We start from the raw sequence: 27,861 nt of genomic DNA, 5'->3' as shown, positions 1-27,861 counted from the left end.
GTAGTAGTGTACCAAGTAGTTGTCCACGTAGCCGTATCCTTTGAGCAAGGAACGACAGTGGAGACAGTGGTCGTAACGGTCCACGTGGTAGTGATTGGAGTCCAGGTTGAGCTAGTAGAAGACCATGTGCTTGAAGGAGTAGAGCTCCAGGTCGAGCTAGACGTAGGCCACGTGCTTGAAGAGGGAGTCCAAGTAGAGCTTGAAGAGGGAGTCCAGGTCGAGCTTGACGAAGGAGTCCACGTAGAGCTCGATGGATTCCAAGTGCTGGAAGAGGGAGTCCAAGTAGAGCTCGATGGAGTCCAAGTGCTTAAGGAGGGAATCCAAGTAGAGCTTGAGGAGGGAGTCCAGGTCGAGCTTGAAGGAGTCCAGGTCGAGCTTGAAGGAGTCCAGGTCGAGCTTGAAGGAGTCCAGGTAGAGCTCGATGGAATCCAAGTGCTTGAAGAAGGAGTCCAAGTAGAGCTTGAAGAGGGAGTCCAAGTAGAACTTGAAGATAGAGACCAAGTGCTTGAAGAGGGAGTCCAAGTAGAACTTGAAGACGGAGTCCACGAGCTTGAAGACGGAGTCCACGACGAGGTAGTGTCCCAGTTTCCACCGTTCCCATAGCCCTCAGGCTGTCCCGGCAGAGCAATTGCTGAGCCAAGAACGGCGGCGAAAGACACGACGGAGCGCATCATGTTGTGTAATTAGGCTGAAACAATGGAAAACGAAAATTCGATATTCAAGAAAAAGAAAATTGCGGTCGAGACCCTGAACGAGAGTGATCTCAAACTTTGGATAGGAGAAACTGTTACTTGGTCACCATGAGCTGGTGCTGGTTGTGTGGGAAGGACAATACTTCAAGTAGCAAACATGGGCACTTGATATACCCACGCTGTCGTCTACGCAGCGATCGGTGTCATCGCATCTCACCGAGACACTCAACATACGCATTTCTGATCGTGTCCACCGCGCTGATGGAGCCTTCCTCTGATGAAGCCTTCCCGTCGAGCGTACGAGTGAAATAGCAGCTGCTCGGAAAGGGGCGGCCTATTCGCCTAGCCAGTAGAAGTCATCTCTGCCGTGCCCTGCTAGGCTCGATCAGAATGTTTCCACTATTCGTTCGCGTGGTCGCCAGATGCAGTCGTCGTGGCTGATTCTACGTGCATCAGATGCTAGTCTTCCGTCAGCGTGGGCATAATAATAGAATGTGATCCATTTCGTTCTCAACATGCGTCCTTCGCAGTTGTTGAGTTGAGCACATTCCGCGATATATTATAAGGTGTCCGTCGTAGAGTCGTTTGATTAACTGGTACCTTTGATCCTCTTTGCCTGATTCGATGCATCGTCAGCATTCTATTAATTGCTCATTCAATACTTCAAAAGCCCGCTTCGTATCCTCTTGTTCCTACTTAGCGACGTCGCGAGTCGACTTCATATCGGTGAATTGCAGTGACGTGGCCCTTGGGGAGAAAGTAAGTGAAGGAGTAAAAGGATTTATTGAAAGCGGATGGCCGGCAAGGAGATTTATTCACTCAACCCTGTCAAGCCGTTGCGCATGTGTCAGGATATGACGCGGCTGCGGGTCTGCGCAGCGCGGGCCTTTCCTTAACAAACGCCTCTTTCTCACCAAGTCTCGCATCTATTTCTCTATTGCACCAGCCGCCAAATTATGTCACGAAAGTATTGTTTGAGGTCCTGCTTTACTGGGAAAATCGGTACGCTTGGCACGCCTACCCATATCACATGAAGGCGCTTCTCTGCACGGACTTACCTATCTAGGTTTAGACGAAGTCTCTTGCGAATGCTAAGGATTGTACATTCTTTACAAATTATATATATCAAATCGTCGTTCGTCTAATCTTGTCGCTAGTTGCGGCATTTTCGGTATGTGTGGCACTCTCGGCATTCTTAACTTCGTCCGCTGTTCTTTCAAGCTCAATAGCAATAGCCTCATCGGCAACATAAGCGTGCAGCGCATCTTCGAGGGCCCGTGAAGGCATGCAGTGGCCACTAGTGTGTTTTCTGTGCATAGCCTCCCTTGCCAACAGATACGGCATTGAGGCGAATCCCAAGAGAGCTACGGCGAGAGAAGCCACGGATACAACAAAACCTTCGAAATACCACGGCCTTTCAGATGAATCATATATCTAGAGCGGCATTAGCAACACGGCGATGGAAGTGTGGCGCTCTCATGCGTACGTACATGTGGGCTGACGATGCTTGCAAGCGACAGAGCGCCGAGCGCCGAGCGCAAGAGCACCTCCAAGAGCTTGTTCCGAAGCGCCATAAAGTGTAGACGAACGGTAGCTTAGAAGGCAGGGGTTGGCAAAGGAGACGGTGTGGCCAAGGAAAGCCAGACCGTACAAGCTCATTGGGCTAATGTTGCCAAATGATGTATTGGCAGCCACGTGCGTCCAGACAGCAAAACAGGGGATTGCTGCGACAAATGGAAGCAAAATGTGCCATGTACGCTCGCCTGTGTGGTCCGAGTGCCAGGACCAGAACCAGTAGCAGGGTATGGCGACGAAGTAGATTATCGAGGTGTATGCCGTTGCTTTGTGGGATGAGAAGCCGTTAAACTAGGAAATAGTGAGTGTGAGCAGGTTTTACCTACAAGCATGCGAAAATTTGCTTACATTGTTTAGTATAATTGGTAGGAAGTTGTTTAACGATGTGCTGACTATCTGCTGGAGAAAGTAGGAGACGGTGAAGACCCATGTACTTGGGCGGCTCACGAGCGCCCAGAATGCGGAAGTGTCTAATCGATCGCAGTATTAGCCGAGGATGATTCTAAGACAAGGGAATCATAAACAACTCAATCTTACCTAGCACTTTATCTGTGGAGCGGGGAGCACCGCGACCGAACCTGTTGACTGCGATGTGTCGTTCTCGCTCACTGAGAGAACCCGAAGTCTCGGGATATGTGAGCAGAAGCCAACCGATTGGCAAGGCCATTGACACGGCCATAAGACCTTCCTGTTCGATGATCAGTACGAGTCAAATATGCCGATCAGAAGACGCACAATCAAGAACAGCCATCTGGGACAGAATCAGTATATCATAGCGCAAGGTTATCAGCTTTCTCGAACGACGAACCTCCACGACTCGAGCCCAGCTTTCCCATTGAGGTTGTCAATTCAGATAGCGAGGAAACCACCAAGTGCAGTAGCAAAGGCATTAGAGGATTCGAATATGCCGATTCGTAAAGCTCGCTCAGACGGCTTGTACCAGAAACTGAGGTAGAGGATGCCTGGGATACATTATTACCAGTGTCACACATTCACGGTCAACGTGCTTACAAGAAGCAGGTATTGATGCTTCGGGTACTCCCAAGAAGAAGCGTGCAGCCAATAGTCCGGCAAGGCTGCGAACAGCACTGACAGTACAGGCGACGGTTCCAAGTGCAGCCAAGACTACAGAGAACCAGTATCTTCCACCGATCCGCTTCATCAGCAAATTGGATGGATATATGCAGATAATGACCGCGAAATAAGTGATTGACACCGCCCAGTTGAAATCGCCGCCATGGAGATGGAGGTCTTCGTTCAGCGAAGAGCTTGTCTTGGATCGAAGCGTGTCGGCGTAGCCCATGTTGGCTCGGATCAAATATGAGAGGAAGTAAAGAAGACAAGTCGGGAAGAGGACCCGAACGTCGAGTTTTCGAACCAGCTTTCGTTCCTCTCCAGGTGTCCAGTCCTCTACGGCATTGACATGTTCGACGATATGGTGTGCATTATCTGAGAAAAGAAGATCTATCAGTGGAACGTCACAGCTCGACAGTACCGTGAACAGACACGATATCACCCAGGCGAGGGAGATAAATAACATCACCACGAGCCGGCCAAAACGCTCGTTTCAACGACCAGCCGTCGATAAACACCCCTTCGGATTCTGCAAGTCGACGTGCATCTGAGAACGAGAACACGATGGAAGCAACCACAATGATACTAACCCCTAAGTTTGGAGCTTCAATTGCAAGTTGTCGACGGCGCGAAGTTATTTAATCAACGACCACAGTTATGTCCTAAAGGTCCGTCCCCGTTTACCCCACGGGACGCGTCCGACTCCTTCGGTTGTGGGGCCGGTACTCGCGATATATGTATGCGAGAAGCCATGAGTATCTGGGCTCCACCAATGCGACTGCTTATGAGATCGCATCTAGAACAGTCTATTCCTAAACTTACATTACCCGCGTCTTTACCGCTTACGTCGTTTTCGTAAAGCCTCGCGAAGCCTCGAGCCCAAGTCTTGCTTCATGTCTGTCAACGGGAGGCTGTCAACCCACAGACCTGCTCTACCGCCTGGATCTTGGGATACCCACATACACGTCTTCGAACCCTCCAAACATCCATTCGCCGAAACTCGAGCCTACACACCCACAGCTGCCTCACTAAGCCAGTATCCTGCCGATCAGACTGGCTGCGTGTCATTGTTTTGGGCACCGTTCAAGGCACGAGCAACGATGGCCTTGTCGATGTCCTCACTCGAGACGTCCCTCCTACCAGTAAGCCAAGGGGGATGATTCGTGGTATTGCGGTGATAGATCTCCAAGACGCATCTGATGCGAAGTTGGACGAGCTGCACGCCGCGGGTGTGCGTGGTATTCGGCTACACGAAGTATCATGGGGTTTTGGTGCTCAAATTGAGGACCCTGCTGTTGCGAGAAAGATCCAATACGCCGTCGCACGGACCGCTCGACTAAACTGGATCATCGATGTCTATGTGCACCCTCACACATGGGTAGCAATAGCCCAGACTATTCGCTCACTGCCTCGGGGAACCAAGATCATTGCCGATCACTGGGCCTGCCTCCGTCCTGGGCAAGAGGATACCGATCAATGCCGAACAATCATGGATCTTGTTCGAGAAAAGCGTATCTTCGTAAAGCTTTCATCAACAGAACGCCAGTTCTCTGAGCATCCGAATGGCACTGAGTCAATGGAGAGACTTGCCCGACTGTTCATCGAAGCTGGACCTGACAGGCTGCTATATGGCTCGGACTGGCCTCACACGAATCTTCCGTCCTTGCGTGTTGGAAAGACTCGGCATCAACGGTCGACGGACGACGAAGAGTTTCGGAAGGTTGATGTTGCACAGCACATTTGCAGTCTTCGTAGATGGATGGAGGATGAGGAGACTTGGAACAACTTCTGGATCAAGACGCCGTCGTCGCTATTTGCGTAACAGAGAGACAGTGGCTGAATTCAATACATCGTTGATCGTACCAACCATTTGCAGAGCAAATGAAGAAAGATTTCGTTTAATTCTCTGTACAAAGCTCCCTTGCAACTCGTCTCTCCATAAAGACTGGTATAGACTATCATGACTTCAGAACCTCTTTCTTTTCCCAAGCAGAAGGACACAAGCAGTCAAGAAGGCTATCGCTCGCCCAACTTAGGAGCCTGCGAATACTTCAGAGGCGACACACCGGTGCTTTGAGCCACACGACCTAGCATGAGTCTCTGAGCGCTGTCGACCGGAATTCCCTCCTTCTGACGTTTCGCTGTCATGCGAAATTCAAGCTCGCCTGGGAGCAAAACTTCCGGGAACCCCTTGGCAGGAGTACTCGTATGAACTTTGTGCACGAATGTGTCCATCCTTTGTCGCACCTCCCCAGGCTCTAGGAACGCGTCTGGCTTTAGTACAATGAAGCAATGACCGACATCTTGCGCTCGCGAATCCGTGTACCAACTACCAACGCCACAGGCGAACCCTGCGCCGGAGAGTACGCCCGCCATGATGTCCATCAGCATCGCAAGACCAGAGCCTTTGGGCCCACCAATGGGTAAAACCAGTCCTTTCAGAGCGGCTACGGGATCTGTCGTAGCTTGCCCTTCTTCGTCTACAGCCCCCCCCTCAGGAATCTCTTGTCCTCTGAGCGCCTTTGCTCTAATCTTGCCTTTGGCAACGACAGAAGGCGCCATGTCCAGGATGAATGGGATCTCATTGGCCGAGGGAAGCCCAACAGCAATGGGAGAGGTGCCCAGCAGTGGTTCCTTGCTGCCAAAAGCAGCCATGGTCTTCGATGAGTTGGTGAAAACAAGCCCCATCATCCCCGCTTCAATCGCCTGAAGAACATACGATGCGGCCATTCCGAAGTGATTCGATCGCTTAGCCGTGACGATTGCAATGCCATACGTCTCGGCGCGCCGAATGGCTTCTTCCATGGCAGCACTCGCGACCACAAAGCCAAAGCCGTTATCACCATCGACCTGCGCCACAACGGGCGTGACATTGCGTATCTTGATGTTGGGTTTCGTATTGACGTGATTGCCTTGGGCCCGGATGATATATTGCTCGAATCGGGCAAGGCCATGCGAGCTTACGCCTCTGAAGTCTGCCTGCACGAGGCATTTTGCCATTGTTGTAGCATGTTCCGTGGAAAGGCCAATTGATTGTAAGACTGCTTGAGTAAAGGCTGTCACATCAACTGCGTCGGCGTAGAGTGTCTCGGGCGTCATTTTGGGAATCGTGAAAGCGCTGCCCGCGTGCCGGAGAATTGCGATCTTTGTCTGTTACGTGAGACCAGGCAGTGAACAGAATCGGCAATGGAGGAACGTCGAACTGCGTGCTAGAGCTCGCATATATGTCAAATGATCAAGAAGCTGCTTCGTTCGGCCCTTGCAGGCTTCGGGCATCCAACCCGCTTCAGTCACCGGACATTCCACCAATCTTCGACAAGACTCTAGACCGAAGACTTTGACAGCATCTCCGAGAACATTTCAAAAAGGGAGACTGGCCACCAGCTACGCCACATGGGGAGCGGAAGCGGACGTCCTGTCCGAAGTATGAGACAGTGCCCTTCGGCACCCCATCCGTGCAGCGCTTACATTGATCGGCTCAGGGTCCGCAGAGGGAATGAAACTGGAAAGCCGTCATGCTACTATTCGTGTTCTTTCAGAAAGTTGCTTGCTCACGAAGCACTCTCCGCGTCTCCCCTATCCTTGTGAGAAACTTGAAGGTTCGATTTGGCCCATGGTTCATGGCTCATTAGACCAAGCAAATGAGAGATGCCTGAGGCAGCCAATAAGGCTATAGGTCCGTGCCCGTGCGGCTGAGCGTACAGCTTCGTCTTTTGAGCAGCCCGGATAGTCTTGCTATGAACTCCACTACCTACGCTCCTACTTTGCTCAAGGTGAAAATTGCGTACTCTGCATCTGGTGACCGCACCTGGCCGTATCTACACCTTGCTGAATTCACGCCATGTGCAGATCGAGCTGCAAATCTCCCTCACGTAAACTTCAAGCCATTCATCTCCTTCGCACGACTGGTTGCAGCGGCCATCAAAAAAGCATTGTCTGCACCCGCCATGGCCCAAGATGCCCCCATCTCGCGGAATTTCTTGATGAGGTCTAATCTCGAGTTCAGCCCTCCAATGCCGACGAACTTGCCATGCTTCTTACACGCCGCAATTGTTCGCTCGTATGTCTCGGTGACCCTGGGGTGGTCGAAATCATGTGGCAACCCCGTCTCAAGGCACAGATCATTGGTGCCGATCAAAAGTGAGTCAACGCCCTCCAGGGCGGCAATCTCGTCGACCAGCTCCAGCGCTTCCAACGTCTCGATCATGGGAATAACGACGGTGCCTGTATTGCTGGCGTGGTTCGCGTTGGGAACGCTGCGATGTTGGAACTGTGGCGTTCCACTGGTAGCTGATCGTGTACCGAGAGGGTAGAATTTAGCTGCGTCGACTGCTTTCTTCGCCTCCGCGACAGATCTTATGTGAGGGATGATGACTCCCAGTGCTCCGCCATCCAGAACGCGAGAGATGAAAGCCGTCGTGTTTGAGGGCACACGAACGATCGGGGCGATGTTGGCGTAAAGTGCAGCAAGGCAGAGTTGCGAGGTCAGATCTACGTCGAAAGTCGAATGCTCCATTTCGATGAGCAAGCCGTCGAATCCGGCTGTCTTCGCCATCATGGCGATCTCGTTGGTTCGCACAAGCCTGACACTGAGAGTGCTTGCGAAGCCGTTGCCGTGGACATTTTCCAGGAAAGTGTTGGGTATTCCCGAGGATATCATATTCTGCTGTAGTTCCTTGTTGAGATGGTGAATGGGTGAAATCGATGCACCCATACAAAGGCAGTGTCGTCAACAATGCAGGTCACGAAAGTTCGGCTATGACCAGCGTGACCACTTCCAAAGGTGCTTTTATGAAACAATAGGCATAGCCGTTGCTCGGCTCAGCGCCGCCACACGACACCAGCAGCGCGCAAACAGTCCGAAAGCTCGAGTCCGTCGGAGGTGGGTCCCGTCTCACAGCAACAGATGTCGGTCTCTTCCCCCACTTCTTGAACCTCTACACGTTTGGAACGCCATACCGTCACGAATCTTCAGTTTCTGGCAGTTCGGACGAAATGTCATCCGACGGGAAGTTCATGGTGCCGGCATGCACGAGATGCTCGATACGCAAGATGAAATGCTCCCGCAGTGCTCCAGCCTGCTCAGCATGCACCAAAGCCGGCTCGGAATGCTTGATTGAAGATCGATCCCGTAAACGATCTTATTCTCGTCAATACGTACAGAGCTTGATCGACGAGATACAGGCACTCGAGGCTACCGAATGTTCTCACGACAGCCTCAACGGGGACGGCGCTCCGTCCGAGTCGAATGGACAGACTGAAGGGTTGACCGACGGAGCAACGGAGCAGGTCACTCCACGCTCGTCGGTCCGTAATCAACGCTTTGTTGGAAACAGCACTACCGTCAGGTGAGTCGAAGCTGCATCAGAGGTTCTGTTCGATGGCTGAAGCAAGCTTAGTTTCCTGCGGTATGTGTTCGAGAGCGGCTACTGGAAACCTGCCGAAAAAGATCAGTCTTATCTGCTTGGCCAAAACCACGCACTTTCCAAGCAGCCTGGACATGCGTATGACTGGCCGCCCTTTGAAGTTGGACAGTTGCTCGTGGATTCATAGTAAGTGAACAAGACCACAAAAGCAGGTTTCGTGTCAGTTAAAGCTCTGAACAGTCTGAGTACAAGTCATGTCCTGCATCCTTTTCTCCAGGAGGATGATCTTCGAGCCACCTTTCAGAGAGTGTACAGGTCAGGTGGTGCAACAGCTTCGGCAGCCGATGCCTTTCTGCTCCTAATGGTCTTCGCCGTGGGTTCTGTGCGGACTTTTCGGGATGGTCTCACCGAGCATCATCCGTATGGATACTTCATCGCCGCACAAAAGCACCTGAAGCATGTTCCTCTGCTCGGGGATCTGAAAGCTGTGCAGAATCTGCTGCTCATTGCACGGTTTGGCATATATTACGACATTGGTGAGTCGTCTTGGGGATCCTTGACATGCGTCGATGCTCCGCTGACACCGTCCGTGCTAGGTACGTCTCTGTGGGCGCTTTCCCATACATGTATGCGACAGTGTATCGACCTTGGGCTTCATCATCCGCCGAATCACCATGAGCCCTTAGAAGACCAGCAGCTGAAGCGCTATGTGTTCTGGGACTGCTACTTGAACGAGCGATTCTGTAGCGGGTTTCTTGGCCGCCCTTCTGCACTGCCGGATGAAGACATCCGGATTTTGCTTCCCTGGGAAGCCTCAAATGAGGAGCTGCGCTCACACGACAGCGTCACGTCGCTCGAACATTACATTCATTGCCGGCGATCCACAGCCCCGAGTCAGATTTCTGTCTTTCTGTTCACAGTGACTTTGCGACGCATTCAGTCCGCCAACAGATCATGGCCTGCTGCGGACACGTTGGGCTTGCGCATTGGCAGGGACTGTCTTTCCACATTGCCAGGACACATAGTACACAAGGCACAAGCACGTCTTGCAGAACTCGACCGCACCGCTGGCTTAAGCAAGCGCCGAGATTCGCCAGCCCGACCAGCATGTACCATTCCCCAGAGTGGTACGCTTTCATGGTGGAGAAGGAGAAGCTTTCTGTCCTCAGAGCCAGTCTGACTCGTCTCGCGCAATTTCACGCACCGCCGCCAACCCACATCCTCAAGCTTTGCAGCCTTTCCGCCCTGAAAGTCACTGAGCTTTTCGGAATCCTGTTCGACAGCTGGCGTATCCTTCCCACCAGAATCTACTTCGAGGCAATCTTTGTGGCTGGTCTTTCCCTTGTATTCTGCAATTCTCTCGAGTCTGCATTAGAGCTTCGTGCGGAGAGCTTCGTGCAACCGAGACGTGAGGTATCCTCAGCACTCTCCCTGTGTTCCAGGAACCTTTTGCTCTTGTCCAAAGAATTGCCGGATTCCCAAAATTACTACCTCATTTTCGAGACCCTTCGCAGAAAGTTCGATCGACAGGTGTTAGTGCAGCACAGCCCAGGAAAATCTTCACCGACAAAGAGCAGCGGCGTCGCTCAATTGGCTAACGAACCCATGCATTCCAGATCGCAGAATCCCATCGTAGTTTCTGAGAGTACTGCTGGTCCGGCTGGCCCAGAAAGCTTCATGGTCGGGCTTAGCGACTTGGAAATGCCGGATAATCTTCTGGACCTCGATACCAGCTTTTCCAATCCTATCGATTGGAATCTTTCTTTCTCAGAGGAACAAATGAGCCAGATCGTCGCTGAGATTGAGGACTATCTCTGGGATCAACCATCTTGATTATCGCTCTGGCTCCTCCCCGCAGCTGTGGCCTTTTCCAAAGTCCTGTGCATGAGTCGACACACATAACGAGGTAGTGAATATTGGCAGGGCCTGAGCAGGTCGGTTAAGATTGTATCGACAGCGTCTCCATCGATGGGGAATTGCGCGGAGTCTCGTGCGCCACTTCCTGAGGCTGCCATGAAATCCCTGAGAACCTGTCTCAGGGGCAGCATGGCCTTGAAGCGTCGAGAGACCAGCGTGAGGATATCCGCTGCGATAGCGAACGCCGATGCAACCGCTGCCAAGGAGTTCCACAAACGGGATAGGTACGATGCCGCATCAGCGGCTAGCCCATGCGCTGCGAAGTAAGCACACGCGATGACTCCTGCGAACGCGTCGTGTGCTTCGACCGTGGAGATACTCAGCCCGTGGACCTCGTTATAAGCACGCAAGATCTGCAAGAACTGCAGTATGTCGTCAATTGCAGCAGAATCTGGGACTTCGACCTCGCATGCCACGTCCTGAGACATGATCACTGCCAGTTCAATCCATCCACGACATCGAAGTCTACGTCGATACTTGTGCGTCCAAAGACGAGATGACTCTGCGTCTGGCTCTTCCGCAAGATCATGGATCGGATATCTGTGTAGGAACTCACGGTAGTTCGTGGCGTGGAAGTTGTATGCCCGAATTGGATTGAGTCGAAATTCGGTCATGAGAAACGCGTGCACGACCCCTTCGCACAGTAAAGCATCTTGATGTGCGCCGTCTGTTTCGTCTGCTGTAGGTGGTTCGATAGATATTTCTGAATGTGGTATAGCAAATGGGCGTCCCATGGCAAGGGAGACGGAGCTGCAAAAGCTTCAGATGAGTTGTTCCACCAGCACAGTGCTGAGAGATACCTTACCGATCCATGATGAACACGGCCCAGAAGAATCTGTTCATCTCGAGTCGCTCTTTTTGTGGCATGATGGACTGTTGCTCATAGCTGTGAACTCCAAGAGATAGACACTCAACCGCCAATAATCCCACCAAATACCAGGTTGACCCATACGCTGGGTGAAATGTCGACAGGCAGGTGAACATGGCCAGACACTGCGCCATTCGGTATGGCTCGACTCCAAACGTGATCATTCGCATTCCCCTCACGGCCGCGTCGACTAAATGCGGCACGGATGGATCGGGACATGCTTGGTCGCCACTGTAATAGATTGATGCTGCTGCCATTAGATACACCAATGTTGCAGATGCGGGCTTTTCGGTAAAGATGTCTGCAGAATTGTCACTGTGCATGGCTTCTGCGACGAGCTTGTACATCGCTGAAGCTGTGTCAGACGCCACGAACGCGGCCATGGCGTCACAAAGTTGAAGATATTGGTCGAAGCATCCACTGGATGTGAAAGAAAGGATGCGGCGAAACTCGTTTTGCGTAGCCTTGGTGGCATCTCCAGTATCTCCGTCAATCAAGGCCCCGGTAACGTTGAGGTTGTAATCATGCCCACGAGAGCCACGCACAGCAGCATCCAGGATGACGAAGTGTATGGACCGTTTTTGGGAATCAATCGCTTTGCTTTCTCCCTCCCACATAGTATGTAGGGTGAGCGGTTCGAAGTCGCGCGAAGCTTGGGTTGCAGGCGTGGGCATAGACGCCACTGCCGGTGACTCGTGCGATGAATCTAGAGATTTCGTCCCAACACTTGAAGTGGCATCAGCCTGTTTTGATGGGGCTGTACTTGCAGCCTCGGTCTGTGGAGCGTTGCGTTTTAGGTCGTAGATTCTCTGCTCAAGCACAGCGATGAAGCTTCGATTAGACTCGCATTAGTCGAATGTGAAGGATGCAACATGTTCTTGGACCAAAGTCAGTACCTGTCACCGTCGTGGCGATGAGTGCGCGGCAAGCTCCGCTGGGTACACGACAAATTACGCGCCGCGCATGGCGTGCATGATGGTAAACGACGATCACACTGCCCATAGACAGTCAGTAGGACATCTGAAAGAGGTGCACTAGAACTTTACTCTTTGCTTCCGCCTCCAGCACCGCTCACACGCTTGTGCATGAATGGATGTTTGCGGTGACCTGAACGCGCTCTCGTCGAACTCATTAGTTCCATCTAACGGGCTGGACATCGCATCTTCCTGTTGGGAAGATTTGCCCAAAAAGGCAAGGATTCAGATGTATTGAGCGCGATTAAACACGTAAAAAGGTGGATTGGTGAGGAGGTTTGCTTGACCGATTGACTCCCACACGGTTTCAGCCGCATCGAGTGAGGTTGATGATCACGTGACGTGAGACTTACGTAGTCTCAGCGGACAGGCCGCCTGGCAAAGTTTTCTGACTAGACTTGATATAGAACTTTGCCACATATCAGGGCACCTCAGGTTTTCCAACGACCGAAAAAGGCAACCATGCCTCGAAAGTTGACACTCCTGCTGTATCGCACCACGAGTTCTAGGACGGCAATCTGGATAATGTAAAACATCTCGAGTTAGAACCGTCGTCCAGTATCTTCCTCGCTTTCGAAACGAGCTTTACGATGGATGCGACCGCTATCAAAACTTGGACAATGGATCTGCGTAACATGTACGACATGGCACCCAAGCAGTCTCCAAACATGAATGATCGACACACGCAAGGTGCAGGCATGAAACCCTCTACGAACCAAGCAAAAGCCGTGTTGCACCGTGGGTGCCGCGGCCGAACGAAGCAACAGAGAAGCAATGTTGCCGCCTACCCCAAAAGACACATGATCAACCGCGCACGACATGATGCTAATCATTGCTGATCAACCGCAAACGATGTATTGGTTCCGGATACTCATCTGTTCCACAAGCCGGCAGTGAAGTCCTCGCCAAGAACATCGCATTGCCTCGCATTCGCCACGCTACAGCACTACCCGAAGCCGTTTTGTGGAGCCTGGCGTGGATGTGCTACAGAGTAGCGTGCATGGCTACGTTTGACTATACACAAAAGGAGTAATGGCGAAACCGCCATTGGCCCGTCGTGTGCCCTGTTCCCCAGTCGTGTTGCTCGTATCATTGAAGGGTCAACTTTGGGGTTTGAGGTAGCTTGGCGAGGCTGAGAAGGGATTAGGTCGCTGCGATGATGAAGAGGGGATTTTTGACGCCTATGTTGGATATATAAAAGATTGGGTTCGCTGGGTTGACTTGGAACACCAACCAACCTGGTCCTTTGCAGCATCCTCCTCGACGAAATGAGATCCTTTGCTTTTTTTGCTGGCATAGCCATTGCTCAGGCTGCCTCGGCGCCTACGAGCAGCGAGGATGCGAGTGCGTACTCGTATTGGCAACCTGGAGGGCCCGGCGATTGTACGTTGTCTCTCCACCTCATTGTCGAGGATCTTGGGCCAATACATTCGACTGACACGCGTTGTAGTTCGAGGCCCTTGCCCAATGATGAACACAGTCAGTACTGCCATACATTGAGCGACATCTCGGGAGAGCTTCGTTGACCGTGATGACTCCCAGCTCGCAAATCACTACTTCCTACCTCACGATGGAAAGAACCTTACTCGAGAGGTCGTCACCAAAGCCTTGCAAGATGCTCTGCACTTCGAGCCTTCCTTGACGGAGATCATGTTCGAGCAGGCCTTGCCGGCAAACCCTCTTCCCAACGCTACTTGGTTCGATCTGTGAGTTGAGGAATAACATTCATTGGGTGGTGTGGGATCGATGGCTAATATCATGAGTAGAAATCAACTGAATGTCCACGCTGTACTAGAGCACGATGCCAGTCTAAGGTTCGCACTCCAGCTCCGTATCACCATACTTTGCTAATCATAATCACAGCCGCTCCGACGCCTACTTCGGCAACAACCACGTCTTCAACCAGACCGTCTTCGACGAAAGCAAGAAATACTGGATCGACGACCCCATCACCGCCGACCAGTTGACCAACAGCAAAGTGGCCCGCCAGCTGCAATCGCGAGCAGGGAATCCAACCTACAACTTCAGCTCGACGGTAGATAACTTCAGCCGAGGCGAGATCCTCGCTCCGATTGTGGCTTTCGGTGACAAGGTTGCCGCGACGACGAACAGGACGTTCACGGTGCATTTCTTCGGTACAATCGTCCTGGCCGTGCGATATTGGTGTTCAGCGACTGATATTGAGTGTAGAGAACGAGCACCTTCCCATCCACCTCGGTTGGCACCGACCCACCGATCCAGTCACCCTCGAGGACGTCACTAAGCTGTCGGAGATCCTCGCCAAGTCGCAGACATTGTTGACGGACAGTGTCAGCGAGCAGCAAGGGACGCAGAATACCACTCATGGAGAGACGGAGGAGGATACTTGTGGAAAGAAGAAGATGATCAGAAGAGGTGTTGGACACTTCGGCATTTCTTGAGGCTGCACAGCCTCGCAAGATAATGTTCGAGACGACATGTGACTTTGTACATAACTTCTCAGACTGATCACGTTCGACTGATGTAGTATCTACTCGGCTTTCAAGTAAATTATCCTCGTTCTCGCCGATTTCCTGTCCGAATGGCAGCAGCATCCACGCCATATGACCAACAGGGACAATATCATCATGCTTTGTGCTGACTCTCAAATGAAGTCAGCTAAGCTCTGCTATCGCCCGCATAAAACCCTTATACCCAAAAGCTCGAAGTCTATTATCCTCATCGGCGTTGGAGGACCGGACCTGTGGACGATCCTTGTGGCTCTTTTTGGGCCTTTGTACGACATGAAGGCCGAGCGTGACGCCACCTTGGACGGTGATGTACGTCGGGAGGTCCCAAGCATACGACTCTCCTGCACAGCTTTGGCTACGACATGCCTTTAAAGCGTAGACAAACTTCACCGGAGGCTAACGTCGTAGTATGTCTTCAATGTTTTGAGATGCGATTTGGCTGAGGTAGGTTGAGGTGCGATCTCGATCAGAACGTCAATATCAGCTCTCGTTGATCGAAAGATGGTGCCTAGATGGCTTACGGCCTTGTTCAATGATTCACTTACATGCTGAATGGAAGACCTTTCACAGCACTAACCCGTTAATCAAGATGCTTCTGCACACCCCGACGAACAACAACTTCTTTCGATGCTGTCTTCAATCCCCAACAGCAAACATATTCACGTCTTTGAGGTCCTTGCATGCTTGCCAGGAGCGTCATTGTGTACAGACCCGTCTACAGCCTGACTCAAAGAAATGCCGTCGTACATCTTTGAGCAGAACACTTCTGGAATCTACCCGTGGGAATGCGTCTCTCTGTATTGATTGCTGCGATGGTTCATGGTATAGCATATAATGCAATCCTCTCATCACCTACGACTTGCTCTTCCCAACAGAACACTCAACTCGAAGGACCACACGAGAACATGTTCAACGGCACCTCAACCAACGGAGGCAACGCAACAAACGACAACTCCCACATTCCCAAAGTCGACGACGCTATCATCCAGTTCAGCAGACATTCTGGCCCATGCAAGCTCTGCAACACCCAACTCTCACCCTTTCAAGACCTCCCCATCCACTGGCAAAGCTGCTCCAACCAAAACCGCTTAGCCCTCAAAGCAACTCCCTCAATCTACCTCCAACAATTCAACCTCGCCGAATCCGACTTCCACCATCTCAAGACCCTCCGCAACCCTACCGACGTCAACACCGAAGGTGCCAAGATCCTCTGGATACTGCAGAGCATCGAGCGACTCGGCGAGAACGACTATCGCGGAGCGCTGGAGAGTCTGTCAGCAGAGGGGTATGCGGGTTCGGAGTTGAAGAGGGAGATTATCGAGATCGTGCTGGGAAATCTCAATCGGAATGGGAATGTGTTGAGCACGGTTTTAGCGGTTGAGGATGCGCTGCACTTTGACTCTGAGAGTAGCAGGCTGAGTTTGAATGATCGCACGAGCGATGTGGGATTGCTGCCGTATTGGAAGGTGTATGAGGTTGAGTTTCTCCGGGCGAAGCTGAGTGGTGGTGGGAAGTTCAAGGAGATTTATGAGGAGTTTGTAGGGTGGGATAGGGTGAAGCGGGATGCGCTGCCTGGGAAGGGTCCGCTTGGGGTGGCGGTCTGGTTGTTCAAGTTGAAGACGTCTGGTGATGCTGTCTAAGGGGTCAGGAGAGAGTTTATGTGTGTCATGGAATTGGCGTGGGAAGAGCGAAGAGAATAAGCACGAGTGAAGGGCATCTTGCTTCGGAAATACTCAGCATTGAATAGATAAGTCGCTCATGGTCACAGTTCATACAACGAAAGACACTCCTATTCCACGTCATTCCCTCCAACCCCATCATCCCAATCACCATCCCATCAAACCCTCTAAACAACAGCCCTTCCAGCCCACTTCTCCGCCCTCTCCCTATACTTCTCCGCCTTCCTCGCCGCCCGTTCCGCCTTCCTCTCCACCTTCCTCTCCCTGCGCTCCTCCCTCCGCTCCTCCCTCTCCTCCCTCCTCGACTTCCACTTACTCACAAACGCCTCCGTCGCACCCTGCAACTCCGCATTCGTCCGCACCGTCCCGCTGGGCGTCAACTCGAAAAACTCATCTGCGTCGGAGAGGTCGTCGCGGGACTCGTTGAGCTGCGACACGATGTGTGGGTCGAGGTTGAGGGGTGGAGGGCGTTCGGATGGGAGGATAGTGCGGTAGGCGTGGAGTTTGTTTGGTACGTTGGGCATGATGGAGTCGTAGCTGGGTGGGGGGATGCCGGAGCGTTTGAGAATTTCGGCGGTGGCGTCTTCGGGAGGAATGCTCTTAGATGAAATGCTAGAGGTGGAGGAGGATGGTGTGAGTATTGGTGGCGAGGTGGATTCTTTTTCGTCTGATGCTCGGCGGAGTGCTCGGCCTCGTGGGCCACAGCCTCGGGCTTGGGTCTTGCGGTTGCAACACATTTTGCTTGTGGTTGAGAAGGCTGTACTGGGAACAGGTGAAGTCGGACTTTTGAAAGCTGATTGGTTGATGTGTTGGCCTCGATGAACGAAGTCTTTCAACAGACGTTCAATGACTTTGAATGTTTCTGAAGTTGCTGAAGCGGGCTCGATGGTTCCTTGAGATATCTGGAGTTTCAATCAGCGATGCCTGCACACTTGATATCTATTATACGTCTGCCTGATGCCAAGCCCTTCGTCCGTACCTATGTACCTCAGTATCTTTACCCCAGTTCCCACATAAAGTTCACCCGCATCCCTCGGCCGTAGTCACTCTGCCCTACACGTCATCTCGCAAAACCTCGTCCTTTCGCAGAGTCGCAATCCTTCGTACACAATGCAGCGAATAAAATTGCACGACGGAGCTAGGCCTTCCGCACGGCACAGATATCACTGTCGCAGCCCGGATCGGCATCGTCGCACGAGTGAGGCTATGCTACGGCGGAAATGTGAGCGGTTGACTTAAGCTTCTTACTCCTGCAGAATAGTCGTCTGGCCTCGCTTTTGTAAGCGAGTGCTCCACGGCGAGATGATGGACCATTCGAAGTCTTGACTGGTCGTTGAATGCGAGCGCAAAGACAATGCCTATGTGAGAGCCTTGGCGGACGCGTGGATCCTAGCCTTCTCCTATGGCCCTAAGTCGAAAATCCTTCCGGTCGACATTGATCTCCCCGTCTTAACTCCACCTTGTTCGTTCCGTACGATAAACGACTGCGCACAGGTCAACAGCTTCGCCTGCGTATTCTAGGGCTGACCCTTTCCGTCGACTTGATCAATATGATCAACATGCTCCCCCGAAGCGAACACCGAAGTTCCCTTCTCTAAATCCTTATCTCGCTCAATTTCTTCAATCGGCTTCAGACTCTCCTGCACCGGCTGCGAGCGACGGGCGAATTTCTTGAGACCTGTGTTGCCGTCCTTGGTGAAGAGGAAGTCGATCTCCTCGAGGGTGAGGTTCGACGTTTCGGGATCTTGGGTACAAAGGATCAGATTTCGCACAATTTTAGGACCCGAATATTGTGCCACTTACAGCAGAAGTAAACCAATGGGATGAAAGAGAAGTTGAGGGCCATGAAGATGAGATAGCCTTTCCATTGAAGCTGCAGGGAAATGTTAGCCAGCCCTAGTCGTTGAGAGGGATGCATTGCATGTACTCACGTTATTAATCAAGGTTGGCGTGATCATGACCACGACGAAGTTCTGCAAGGCTCATTAACAATCTTCCACTCCATGCATGAGATATTACAAACCCAAAGCCAATTCGACGATATCCCAATGGCAGTACCCTTTGCGCGAGCATGCAGCGGCAGAATCTCCGGTACATACACCCAAGGAATGCAGTTGGCTGTCGCGCCGAAGATGAGCATGTACGTGAAGAAGAAAGCTATGCTAGCTTCGGAAGTCTTGGTCTTGAGGTCTTGAGAGAACTGCGGTCGACTGAAGCTCAGAAGGACAGACAGCATCATCATGGAAATGGCCAGACCGAAAGATCCCCACATCATTGGGCGCCGTCTTCCCAGTCTATCCAGGAAGAATGTTGGGACAAGCGAGCCGACGAAGAACATGCATTGGACAGCGCCGCCAATGAGTAACGCTAGGTTGTGTGACAAGCCGACGTTTTGCTGCAGGGCGGATGGCACAAAGTAGCTGTGAGTAACGTTAGTGAGGTACAACGCAGATCACTGGTCAAACTTACACCACCAGGTTGATACCACCCATCTGATTCATGAACTGCATTCCGTATGCGAGAAGGACTCGGCGACCGGTCTGAACCTCATCCCGCTTGAAGATCTCGCGCCACTTGTACTCCCCGTGCTTCCTCTCGAGCTCCAAGGCACCTAGAATGTCGTCCTGCATCTTTTGAACCTTTTCGCCGGAAGGATCACTATTCCAAACATCGCAGATGACTTCAAGAGCTTCTTCATTGCGGCCACGTGCGTAGAGCCAGCGAGGTGACTCTGGCAAGCCGAAGACAAGGATAATGACCACGATCGCAAAGACGATTTGACAAGCGATGGGTACACGCCATGCTGTTGGACCACCGACGAAGGACATGCCGTAGTCGAAGAAGTATGAGATAACGATGCCGACGCCGACGAAGAGCGGCTCCGAGGATACGAGTCGACCGCGCTTGTCGGCATCGCAAAGCTCACTCTGGTACATCGGCACAGTGCTGGTTTCAATACCAGTGCCAATGCCGGTGATATATCTGGCGACCAGGATTTGAGGGACAGAGTACGAGGTCGTCTGAAGAATGGCTCCAACGATCTACGATCGAAGTCAGCGGCTGCTTGCACACCTGAACAGCGAACTCACGATCCAGCCCATTGCAACCCACATACACAGTCTCCTCCCAAACTTCTCGCCCCAGATGAAAGTCAAGATACATCCTGAGAATGCGCCAAGATTGTAAATCGAAACGATAATGCCCTCGAGTCCACTGCTGGGATGTCCGAAAGTGTTGAGCCAGTCCTCGTTGCCGACGATGCCAGAGAAGACACCTTGGTCATATCTGCAAGCGGGAAGAGCATGTCGTTAGCAAAAATCCATACATATTACCGCCGGAGTCATACCCGAAAAGTACAAAGGCGAGCTGGCAAGCAACAGTGATGGCGACTTGGAGCTTGGTGCCCCGGCCATACCAATTCGTCTTCATCAACGCCATCCTGGCCTATGCTCTCGCCTTGGAAGACAGAAGGAGAGAGGGAAAAGAAGTGATGAAGAGAGTATAAACTCAACCATCATCGATGTTTAATGGTACTTACTAGGTTACATCCAGAGAAGATCAACATGTTTTCGCCGCATGAGCGCGTGGCGTCGCATTGCAGCCATGAAGCACGCACGACGGCTTTCGCTCGCGGCTAAAATGCACGCGAGAGATGGAGTTTGAGGGGAGGAGATGTCTGGAGACGGGGACGTGGAGGTGTGGGGAGACGGTGCGGAGGCGCTTCCACTTGCTTCTTCGGCTGTCTTGGAAATGATAGGCCTAGAATGGTGATCAAAAGCGATGCTGTATCGGATTTGTCTTGCCGAAGGATTGCACATAACCTGGTCTCACGACGTTCGTTGGGTATCCAGGGAATTTCTCCAGATGGTGATCCTGGATTGTGAGGGCTCTGGTGAGTTCGACAAAGCCTGAAGACGCAGTTGCTCCGTCGTGACACAGAGCGAAAAGATGAGGAGGTCTAGCCGTCTGCCTCGTCTGGATCAGAGTCACATCACTGCCCAGGAGGCTCCGGGGCACATTCTGCTGCTGGTATATCCTTCCAGTATCTCGATTGTGAGCGTCGATGAGCATGTAGACACGTGGTACCTCGTCGTCCTTGATGGCTTGTAAGAAGTGATGAAGGTGATGCAGAAAGCAAGAGGTTGGGCCGGCAACGCTCGCGAACTCGCGAGCCTCGGCTCAAACCCTGGGGCAAGGTAATCTTGACGACACCTCGTCCAAGATAACACAAACAACATCAACGCCTTCGACAGGATACAGAAAAGTTTATCAACGCGAGTGTATAGCACAATGTCAGAGAACCAAGGCAGAACACCGTCGACAAAGCTCAGCCACGTGCGACAATGGAACCAACCCTGGGACACGCCTGACCCGGAAGCGCCATCGGCGTATCAACGGGACATCTACTCAGCCTTGTCGAAGCCCATCTTCTCGACCAAGCCTGCGCAATGGGAGGCGCTCGCGAGGGAGAAGGTGCCGGCGGAGAACTTCGGCTACGTGTTTGGGTCCGCCAGCAGCAACAAGACCTACCACGCTAACATTGAAGCCTTCGATCGCTATCGCCTGCGGCCGAAGATGCTTGTCAATGCCACGAGGCGAGACCTTGGTGTCGAGTTGTTTGGGACAAAGTATAAGAGTCCGATTGTGGTTGCGCCGGTGGGCGTGCAGAAGATCATGCACCCGGATGCCGAAGAGGCTACAGCGAAAGCTACCAAGAATCTTCAAATTCCCATGATCTTGTCGACAGCTGCGACAAGGACTACTGAGCAAGTCGCGCAAGCAAATGGGGACGGTGACCGATGGTATCAGCTCTACTGGCCGAAACCGCAGGAAGAAGCCATCACCGTCAGCTTGCTGAACAGGGCCAAAGCAAATGGCTACAAAGTCCTAGTCGTCACGCTGGATACATTCACTCTTGCATGGCGTCCTGAAGATCTCGATCACTCGTATCTTCCCTTCCTCTGGGGCGATGGCTGCCAAATCGGACACAGCGATCCCGTCTTCAACGAGCGCTACGCAGAGATGGAGGCGGAAGATACCCGCTCAGTCTCAGAGAAGCTGGCAGAAGCCTGGGATATGATGAAGCGACCAGGTACCCCTTGGGGCGCTCTGAAAGTGCTTTCGAACGCACAGACACTGAAAAGATCGAGAGCATGGCTTGATGTGATGAGCTCAGGGACTTACAGGGATTGGGAGCAGCTTAAAATTCTGAAGAAACTCTGGGATGGCCCGATTGTGCTGAAGGGCATTCAGACCGTCGAAGATGCGCAAAAATCCGTCGATTACGGAGTGGATGGGATTATTGTCTCGAACCACGGAGGTCGACAACTCGACGGCGCCATCGCCTCCCTGGACGCACTCGCTGAGATTGGTGCAGATGAGAAAGTCAAACAGTCCGGTCTGACAATTCTCTTCGACAGCGGCATCCGTACTGGAAGCGATGTCTTGAAAGCACTAGCTCTTGGTGCAAAGGCCGTATTGGTAGCAAGACCATACATGTACGGGCTTGCGATCGGTGGCCAAGCTGGGGTGGAGCATGTCTTGAAGTGCATCCTCGCCGATACAGACAATATGCTTGGCCAACTAGGAAAGCAATCTGTCAAAGATGTTGGGAGGGATGATTTGCAGTTTAGGCGGGAGTCGAAGCTGTAGAGTGAGACTTTGATCCGAGACTTGACATGCCAAATTCAATGCCGTCTTTGTGTAACGACAGCATCTTGAGTGAACTCAGAGATATTTCAGCTTCTCTCCAGTTCGAGACATCCGGTTTATTACTCGAGAATGTGGAATTCTGTCTCGATGCAACGACATACGACTCTCGGGCAAGGCTGTCTCATTCATTGTCTCTCATTTCAGGGCTACCCAGCATCTTGGCGAAGATCACATATAAAAGCAAGTGCAGGCACACTCCTCCCTCTGTCATTCCAACCTTCTCTTCTCACCCTACGACTACCGGCTAGTCAACACATCTCCAGATCGCAGGCGATCTTGCCACATTCACCCTCCCTTCAAACCCTTTCCACCACCTACAAACGATCACCATAAACGAAAAGATTGCAAGTAGTCCCACCAACACTCTCTCAACCAACTCAAGGTAACATCCACCGTCACCCTCCACCAAACAACAATGACCGACCCCTGTTCCTACTGCGGCTACGTGGGTGTCCACCACTGCCCACGCCTACGCTCAGGCAGAAGACCAGCACGATGCTTGCGATGTGGCTGTCCGATGGGCATCCCACCATGCAATTGCGCCAATGAGCCTTCGAACAGAGAGTCGCCGCGTTGGGCTTACTGTGCTAGGAATCGGCAGGGACCTTGTGAGAGGTTTTGTACTTGTCATTAGGGTATCGTTGTAGCCAGAGCAGTTTGAGACGCAAGATCGGAGAGAAGTTCAGGATCCATACTGTACCCGACTTTTTTGTTTTCTTCGGATGGCTGACCAGTATCACTTTCGACTGCAGATCATTCGCTATCCTCTCGAAGGACTGCTCTCAACTCGATCTCAACGTACGATAGACTGCAGGCAGTCTTTACACATTCGACTCGCAGCTCCAATCAACATATCAGCGTCCGCAGAACTTCTCATCGAGTACTTCCATGATGCCCATCATCTACTCAGGCGTCACCGTCCGGTACTGTCCACACTGCGGCCGCAACAGACGAGGCTCGCACGTCTGTGTGCTCAGACAACGCTTGTGTCCGCGATGTGCAAGTGCCGGCCTAAAGACATGCAACTGCGGTCACCAGCCGACACCTCAAACCCAGGATCCTGCTATCCGCTCAAACCCAGGCTCCTACTTGCCCAGAGGGCGTCAAAACGCCTTGACGTGAAGGGGAGACTAAGAAGCTTTTGAGCGTGTCACCCTAAGATCTTTGCGGCGTGGATAGCCAGCGGGAACGTATTGACTGAATGGAGTTTTGTGAATTCCCAGTCCTCTTCTTTCTTTCTGTCACAGCCGTGCTTCAACGCCCAAGGAAAAGATCCCGAAAGCGACCTGCATCCAACACCATGCAGGGCAAATCCTTCCCCAACCTCAAAACAACCACGCCTCTTTCCCTCCGCCTCACCTCCAACTCCCAACCATCCCCCAAAATGTCTCTCTGGCAAGCCTCCTTCTCCCTCCTCCAAACTCTCTACCCAATCCGCCAAACCAACCTCCAGCGCCGCGACCGTCCCCTCCAAGTCCTCTGCCTAGGCCTCTCCCGATCAGGAACCCGCTCTCTCTACGCGGCCCTAACAACCCTCGGCTACCAAAACGTCTACCACGGCCAAGATGTCATGCTCTCTCGCCTCGGTGACATCCCGCAATGGATCCGTCTCGCGCATGCAGTCAAGACTGGAGATCCGAATGGTTTCTTGAATGAAAGGGAGTTTGATCGAATCCTTGGGGAGTGTGATGCTGTGACGGATTTTCCTTGTGCGTTGTTCGCGGAGGAGTTGTTGAGACTGTATCCTGGGGCGAAGGTGGTGTTGAATCGGAGGAGGGATGCGGAGGGGTGGAAGAGGAGTATGCTCATTTCGATGTTGGTGGTTAGTCGGAGGGGGTTGTGGGCGCGGACGGTGAATATGTGGCATCCGAAGTATGCTTGGGTGAGTTGGAAGTCTATGTATGGGTGAGGCTAGAGGGAGATTGATGGGAAGAATAGGTCCGTCTCTTCTGGATCCACGTAATTGACACCCTCTTCCACGCCCCCTGGCTTCTCGATGACAGCGCCATGGTCTCAGACTATAACCAGCACTACACCACCCTCAAAACCCACTGCTCCAAACAAAATCGAGAATATCTCGAATGGTGCGTCGAAGACTGCTGGCTTCCATTCTGCTCCTTCCTCAACAAAGACGTCCCCAATGAAGACTTTCCAACTGGCAACAATCCGAGCAACCCTGGCGCTGGGGCGAATCTCAAGTTTCCGACTTGGCCGGAGGATAGTAAGAGGAATATGGCTTTGGCGGGGGCGACATTGGTTGTTGCTGTCATGTGGGCTTTGTTGGAGTTGTTTGGGGTCAGGGGTGGGGGGAGCGCTTTGCGGACGGCGGGGGCGATGGTGATGGTTTTTGTTGGGAGGTGGGTGTGGCAGGCTCGTGGTGATAGTTGAGATTTGATGCCAGGCTCTTTGGTCTTGGAAGAGCTGTCTTGTAGCTTGGCCACTCTCGTCAACTCGACGGACTTGTCGTTCCTGGTGCGTAATTGAAGTTCTGCCAGTTATAGCATCTTTCTCCGCTCAGGAGTAACCCACCAAGCTTTCCATGTCGGTGGAGTGGTGTTGAGGGACATACTCCGGCGGAGAGATAAGGTCATTTTTGAAGACAATGTTTCTCCCCGTCCTGCAGCGCATGGCAAGTAGACTACAAGTGCTAAGACAACCTTAACATGTTCGGGAGGGCTGTGCGGTCCACGATATCACCGCCTGCTCCAGCTTAGCCCATTCAGCCCTGACGGCGACCATCCTTCTAGCCATAGCTGGCGTTTCTGATCGACCCCGAGCGCTTTCACCATCGTCAGTGAGTGGGAGCACCAACAAAAGCTATTGCAACTCACCATTCCAACGATCCTCCATCGCCTCGCCCAATTTGAACGGCTCATCGGTCCATATCAACTGCTGGCTCGGCGTCGCAATACACACTTTCACCTCAAGACTCGGCCCTCGAACCTGCCGAATCTTCGCCAACTCGCCATTGACACTGTCCAGCGACAGCTGCGTATGGTGGTTCAAAGCAAATCGCTGTCCCAACTGTAGAGGCAACATCTGCTCGGATCGGTTTCGACAATCAAGATACGCCCTCTTGATCAACTTGAACTGGTGTCCGTCCGGCAAGTAGTTCAAATATGATAACCACATCTTCAAGATCCATGGATCTTTGCTGACGATGCTCAATGCGTTGTAGTACATGCTCAATCCCTCCTCGTACGTCTGTCGACACGCAAACACCAGTCCCGGAGCGGGTGTCGTGCGGTCTCGGTATTGCTGATCGATTTCAAGCTCGCCGTCTTCGAACGCGTACGCATAGATTTCGTTGCGAATCTCTGAAGGAAGAGCCAGAAAAGGCGATCGCTGGGAGGAGACTGTCATGGTGGAATGTACTTGGGAGGAGAACCAGACTTGCGGAGATCTGTGAGAAATCTGGACACCTACATTCCTTATGGCCTGCCCGTCCCTTGCGGAGATCAACACGGCAAACTTTCGAAACCTGACGTTGGTGGCACGATCCTGCATCCATCACACGACCGTTGGGAGACACAACCGAGGCCTTGGCATGCAGGGACGCGTGTAGTCGGTACGCAGTTCGTGGGGTAGGCAGGTTTGCCCGTGGGGTTTTCTCCTCTTCTCCATGTTTGCGGAGAGAGAATGCTCCACTTCTCACTCCACCGCCTCCACCTGTTCGAGAGAGACCTTCACCGAGTCTTCGGAAGTGGGGAGCCACGAGAAGATGGATCCAGACCAGGAAGATGATGGGATTTGATGAATCTGGCTGTTTGATGGGTTGTGGTGGCGCTGAGACAGCATCTCGAGCATGCACCGGACTGAGCATCATGCGACCCGATCACGCTCCTCGACGACGAGCCAGGAAGCTTGAGGCTGGGAAATGGTATGACAAGCGGAGCAAAGAGTGTCTGGAGTCCAGTTTCCATGATGATCGGAGGGTTCAGCCTATGGATTGAAGCAGAAAGAGTGTTTGGCATCACTGCAAAGAAACCACCACCGAGACAGAGCAAGCCAATAGTCCCAATCTCTCGCTTGCGAGAAGAATTGAGATGGCGAAAGATGTGCTGTGTTAAGAGAGAAATTTCTGTTGAGTGGAAACACCATTCCTCGCGGATTAAATTTTGAGTGCAGTTCGTCGCCACGCCATGAGAGCCGCCGCATTCTTCAGATCCGTCAGCTCAGTGGACCTCGTTCAATTGTACGACGCCGACTGTACTGCTCAGATATCAAGTTCAGAGCCCTCGTTCGTACGCATTGAAAGCGCCTTAACCACTTGCCTGGACGAGGGTATCAAAGCAAGGCTGCCACGAAAGCGATGGACAACACGACGCCAACAGCACTGGTCCCAAAGATCGGACCCAACGTTCTCGCTATCCAAGACCGGTCAGTCACGATATGGTCGACGGCAAGATCTCGTCACACACCAGCATTTGTATCCGCAACCGCCTCGCTGCCGCTTTCATTCCCTGGAGCCGGCTGGCACAAGGTTCCCATGAAAGTTCCATTATTGAGGTCGTTCAAGCATGATCGAAAGTCGTCTGGATCCGCTTCACAGTACTGCGTGCAGTTATCGACGACTCGCAGCGATCCGGAACAGCAAGGTGTGATATTCAGCTCGTTTGACGGAATGGATGCAGCGCAGATGGTGCCGTTCAAACCAAAGAAGTCGAGGTTAGGTATTCCGGCACATGGTACGATTGGTGTCGTTGTTGATGTGGCAGCTGGGATTGCGGACGAGTTCATGGCTGCAGAGTGATTCTGGTGTTGAATTTGTGAGTGGATTGCGCAAGAGCAGGAGAAAATTTCCGGGTTTCTTGCGTATGTGGCACTTGTTGGACATGCAGCTGATGGACAACGTTTTGTTGATCATTACGACTTTGTCTCCTGGACGATATTGCACTGCATACGTCGGCCGAGGCGCTCGTATGGTCAAGAAAGGGCTCGGAGACTTGGCTGTTGACCGGATCGAAACGCCAGTATCCATTCCGCGGAAACCATTATTGAAGTCCTGATTGTTCCTGGGAGACTTCTACGACTGTGAGGCGATGAAGACCACTACAATACAGTTGACTGTGGCTCCGCGGGAGCTAGGCTGAAGCTCTTGGCTCCAATGTAACTCGATCTGGTAAACTGGAGAATAAGGCCTATACCAATCTTCTTGGCGAAGCATGGCAACGCCGATCCCCCTTGCCACGTTACACGCCGAGTCGCATAACGGCTATCATGCCCAGGCGCCTTGTGAGGCGCTATGCCAGGCTGGCCTCCCACGTCGCCCCATACAGTCTCGTCACACGGACAGCGTATAGCCTTGGTGGGTCTATGTTGGGCCAAGACCACTATTACTTTGGGTAGTACCCATTAGGGAAACTCTGCTAAACGACTCGACCTCCTGCCATACTAGTTTTCAGCTATGACTGCACTGGACGACTCACTTCATGGCTTTCTCGTCTCAAATTCTTCAAAGAAAAGCCTCATCGAAAGGTCACCGATGTGGCAGGAGACGTCTCCTTCGAAGGTG

The 27,861-nt window shown here is 52.4% G+C and overlaps 12 protein-coding genes across 12 annotated transcripts; 5 read left to right on the top strand and 7 right to left on the bottom strand.

Annotated features, from left to right (window-relative positions):
* Nucleotides 1-156: 156 nt before the first annotated feature.
* On the bottom strand, nt 157-3,570 carry M409DRAFT_27127 (uncharacterized protein; the record flags this gene model as incomplete). Its single annotated transcript, XM_033808436.1, has 7 exons — nt 157-605; nt 2,183-2,558; nt 2,616-2,737; nt 2,805-2,955; nt 3,003-3,018; nt 3,199-3,229; nt 3,279-3,570. The coding sequence occupies 7 exons, from the start codon at nt 3,568-3,570 to the stop codon at nt 157-159; spliced, it is 1,437 nt and encodes a 478-aa protein (XP_033663392.1).
* A 1,344-nt stretch (nt 3,571-4,914) lies between these two features.
* Nucleotides 4,915-6,440, bottom strand: M409DRAFT_69086 (uncharacterized protein; the record flags this gene model as incomplete). The annotated part of the gene is made up of 2 exons (XM_033818122.1): nt 4,915-4,935; nt 5,382-6,440. 2 exons carry the CDS (start codon nt 6,438-6,440, stop codon nt 4,915-4,917), a joined length of 1,080 nt encoding a protein of 359 aa, XP_033663391.1.
* Nucleotides 6,441-7,209: 769 nt separating this feature from the next.
* On the bottom strand, nt 7,210-8,001 carry M409DRAFT_69085 (uncharacterized protein; the record flags this gene model as incomplete). The annotated part of the gene is made up of 1 exon (XM_033818121.1): nt 7,210-8,001. The coding sequence occupies one exon, from the start codon at nt 7,999-8,001 to the stop codon at nt 7,210-7,212; it is 792 nt and encodes a 263-aa protein (XP_033663390.1).
* A 335-nt stretch (nt 8,002-8,336) lies between these two features.
* Nucleotides 8,337-10,540, top strand: M409DRAFT_27123 (uncharacterized protein; the record flags this gene model as incomplete). The annotated part of the gene is made up of 5 exons (XM_033808435.1): nt 8,337-8,689; nt 8,741-8,893; nt 8,948-9,243; nt 9,304-9,556; nt 9,628-10,540. 5 exons carry the CDS (start codon nt 8,337-8,339, stop codon nt 10,538-10,540), a joined length of 1,968 nt encoding a protein of 655 aa, XP_033663389.1.
* An 885-nt stretch (nt 10,541-11,425) lies between these two features.
* M409DRAFT_27122 (uncharacterized protein) lies at nt 11,426-11,875 on the bottom strand (the record flags this gene model as incomplete). The annotated part of the gene is made up of 1 exon (XM_033808434.1): nt 11,426-11,875. The coding sequence occupies one exon, from the start codon at nt 11,873-11,875 to the stop codon at nt 11,426-11,428; it is 450 nt and encodes a 149-aa protein (XP_033663388.1).
* A 1,859-nt stretch (nt 11,876-13,734) lies between these two features.
* Nucleotides 13,735-14,886, top strand: M409DRAFT_58254 (uncharacterized protein; the record flags this gene model as incomplete). Its single annotated transcript, XM_033813861.1, has 6 exons — nt 13,735-13,849; nt 13,917-13,945; nt 14,009-14,172; nt 14,233-14,280; nt 14,330-14,601; nt 14,657-14,886. 6 exons carry the CDS (start codon nt 13,735-13,737, stop codon nt 14,884-14,886), a joined length of 858 nt encoding a protein of 285 aa, XP_033663387.1.
* A 974-nt stretch (nt 14,887-15,860) lies between these two features.
* Nucleotides 15,861-16,595, top strand: M409DRAFT_27120 (uncharacterized protein; the record flags this gene model as incomplete). Its single annotated transcript, XM_033808433.1, has 1 exon — nt 15,861-16,595. The coding sequence occupies one exon, from the start codon at nt 15,861-15,863 to the stop codon at nt 16,593-16,595; it is 735 nt and encodes a 244-aa protein (XP_033663386.1).
* Nucleotides 16,596-16,801: 206 nt separating this feature from the next.
* Nucleotides 16,802-17,371, bottom strand: M409DRAFT_27119 (uncharacterized protein; the record flags this gene model as incomplete). The annotated part of the gene is made up of 1 exon (XM_033808432.1): nt 16,802-17,371. The coding sequence occupies one exon, from the start codon at nt 17,369-17,371 to the stop codon at nt 16,802-16,804; it is 570 nt and encodes a 189-aa protein (XP_033663385.1).
* A 780-nt stretch (nt 17,372-18,151) lies between these two features.
* On the bottom strand, nt 18,152-20,072 carry M409DRAFT_27118 (uncharacterized protein; the record flags this gene model as incomplete). The annotated part of the gene is made up of 7 exons (XM_033808431.1): nt 18,152-18,378; nt 18,438-18,507; nt 18,566-18,607; nt 18,658-19,054; nt 19,104-19,675; nt 19,724-19,919; nt 19,981-20,072. 7 exons carry the CDS (start codon nt 20,070-20,072, stop codon nt 18,152-18,154), a joined length of 1,596 nt encoding a protein of 531 aa, XP_033663384.1.
* Nucleotides 20,073-20,924: 852 nt separating this feature from the next.
* Nucleotides 20,925-22,286, top strand: M409DRAFT_27117 (uncharacterized protein; the record flags this gene model as incomplete). The annotated part of the gene is made up of 1 exon (XM_033808430.1): nt 20,925-22,286. The coding sequence occupies one exon, from the start codon at nt 20,925-20,927 to the stop codon at nt 22,284-22,286; it is 1,362 nt and encodes a 453-aa protein (XP_033663383.1).
* Nucleotides 22,287-23,730: 1,444 nt separating this feature from the next.
* On the top strand, nt 23,731-24,734 carry M409DRAFT_27116 (uncharacterized protein; the record flags this gene model as incomplete). The annotated part of the gene is made up of 2 exons (XM_033808429.1): nt 23,731-24,228; nt 24,285-24,734. The coding sequence occupies 2 exons, from the start codon at nt 23,731-23,733 to the stop codon at nt 24,732-24,734; spliced, it is 948 nt and encodes a 315-aa protein (XP_033663382.1).
* A 305-nt stretch (nt 24,735-25,039) lies between these two features.
* M409DRAFT_27115 (uncharacterized protein) lies at nt 25,040-25,709 on the bottom strand (the record flags this gene model as incomplete). Its single annotated transcript, XM_033808428.1, has 2 exons — nt 25,040-25,125; nt 25,178-25,709. 2 exons carry the CDS (start codon nt 25,707-25,709, stop codon nt 25,040-25,042), a joined length of 618 nt encoding a protein of 205 aa, XP_033663381.1.
* Between the last annotated feature and the right edge of the window lie 2,152 nt (nt 25,710-27,861).

This window comes from Zasmidium cellare (genome assembly GCF_010093935.1).
Source record: "Zasmidium cellare ATCC 36951 unplaced genomic scaffold M409scaffold_35, whole genome shotgun sequence".
NCBI lineage: Eukaryota > Fungi > Ascomycota > Dothideomycetes > Mycosphaerellales > Mycosphaerellaceae > Zasmidium > Zasmidium cellare.
The sequence above is the reverse complement of the archived record's forward strand: the minus strand, read 5'-3'. Positions and strand labels throughout refer to the sequence as shown.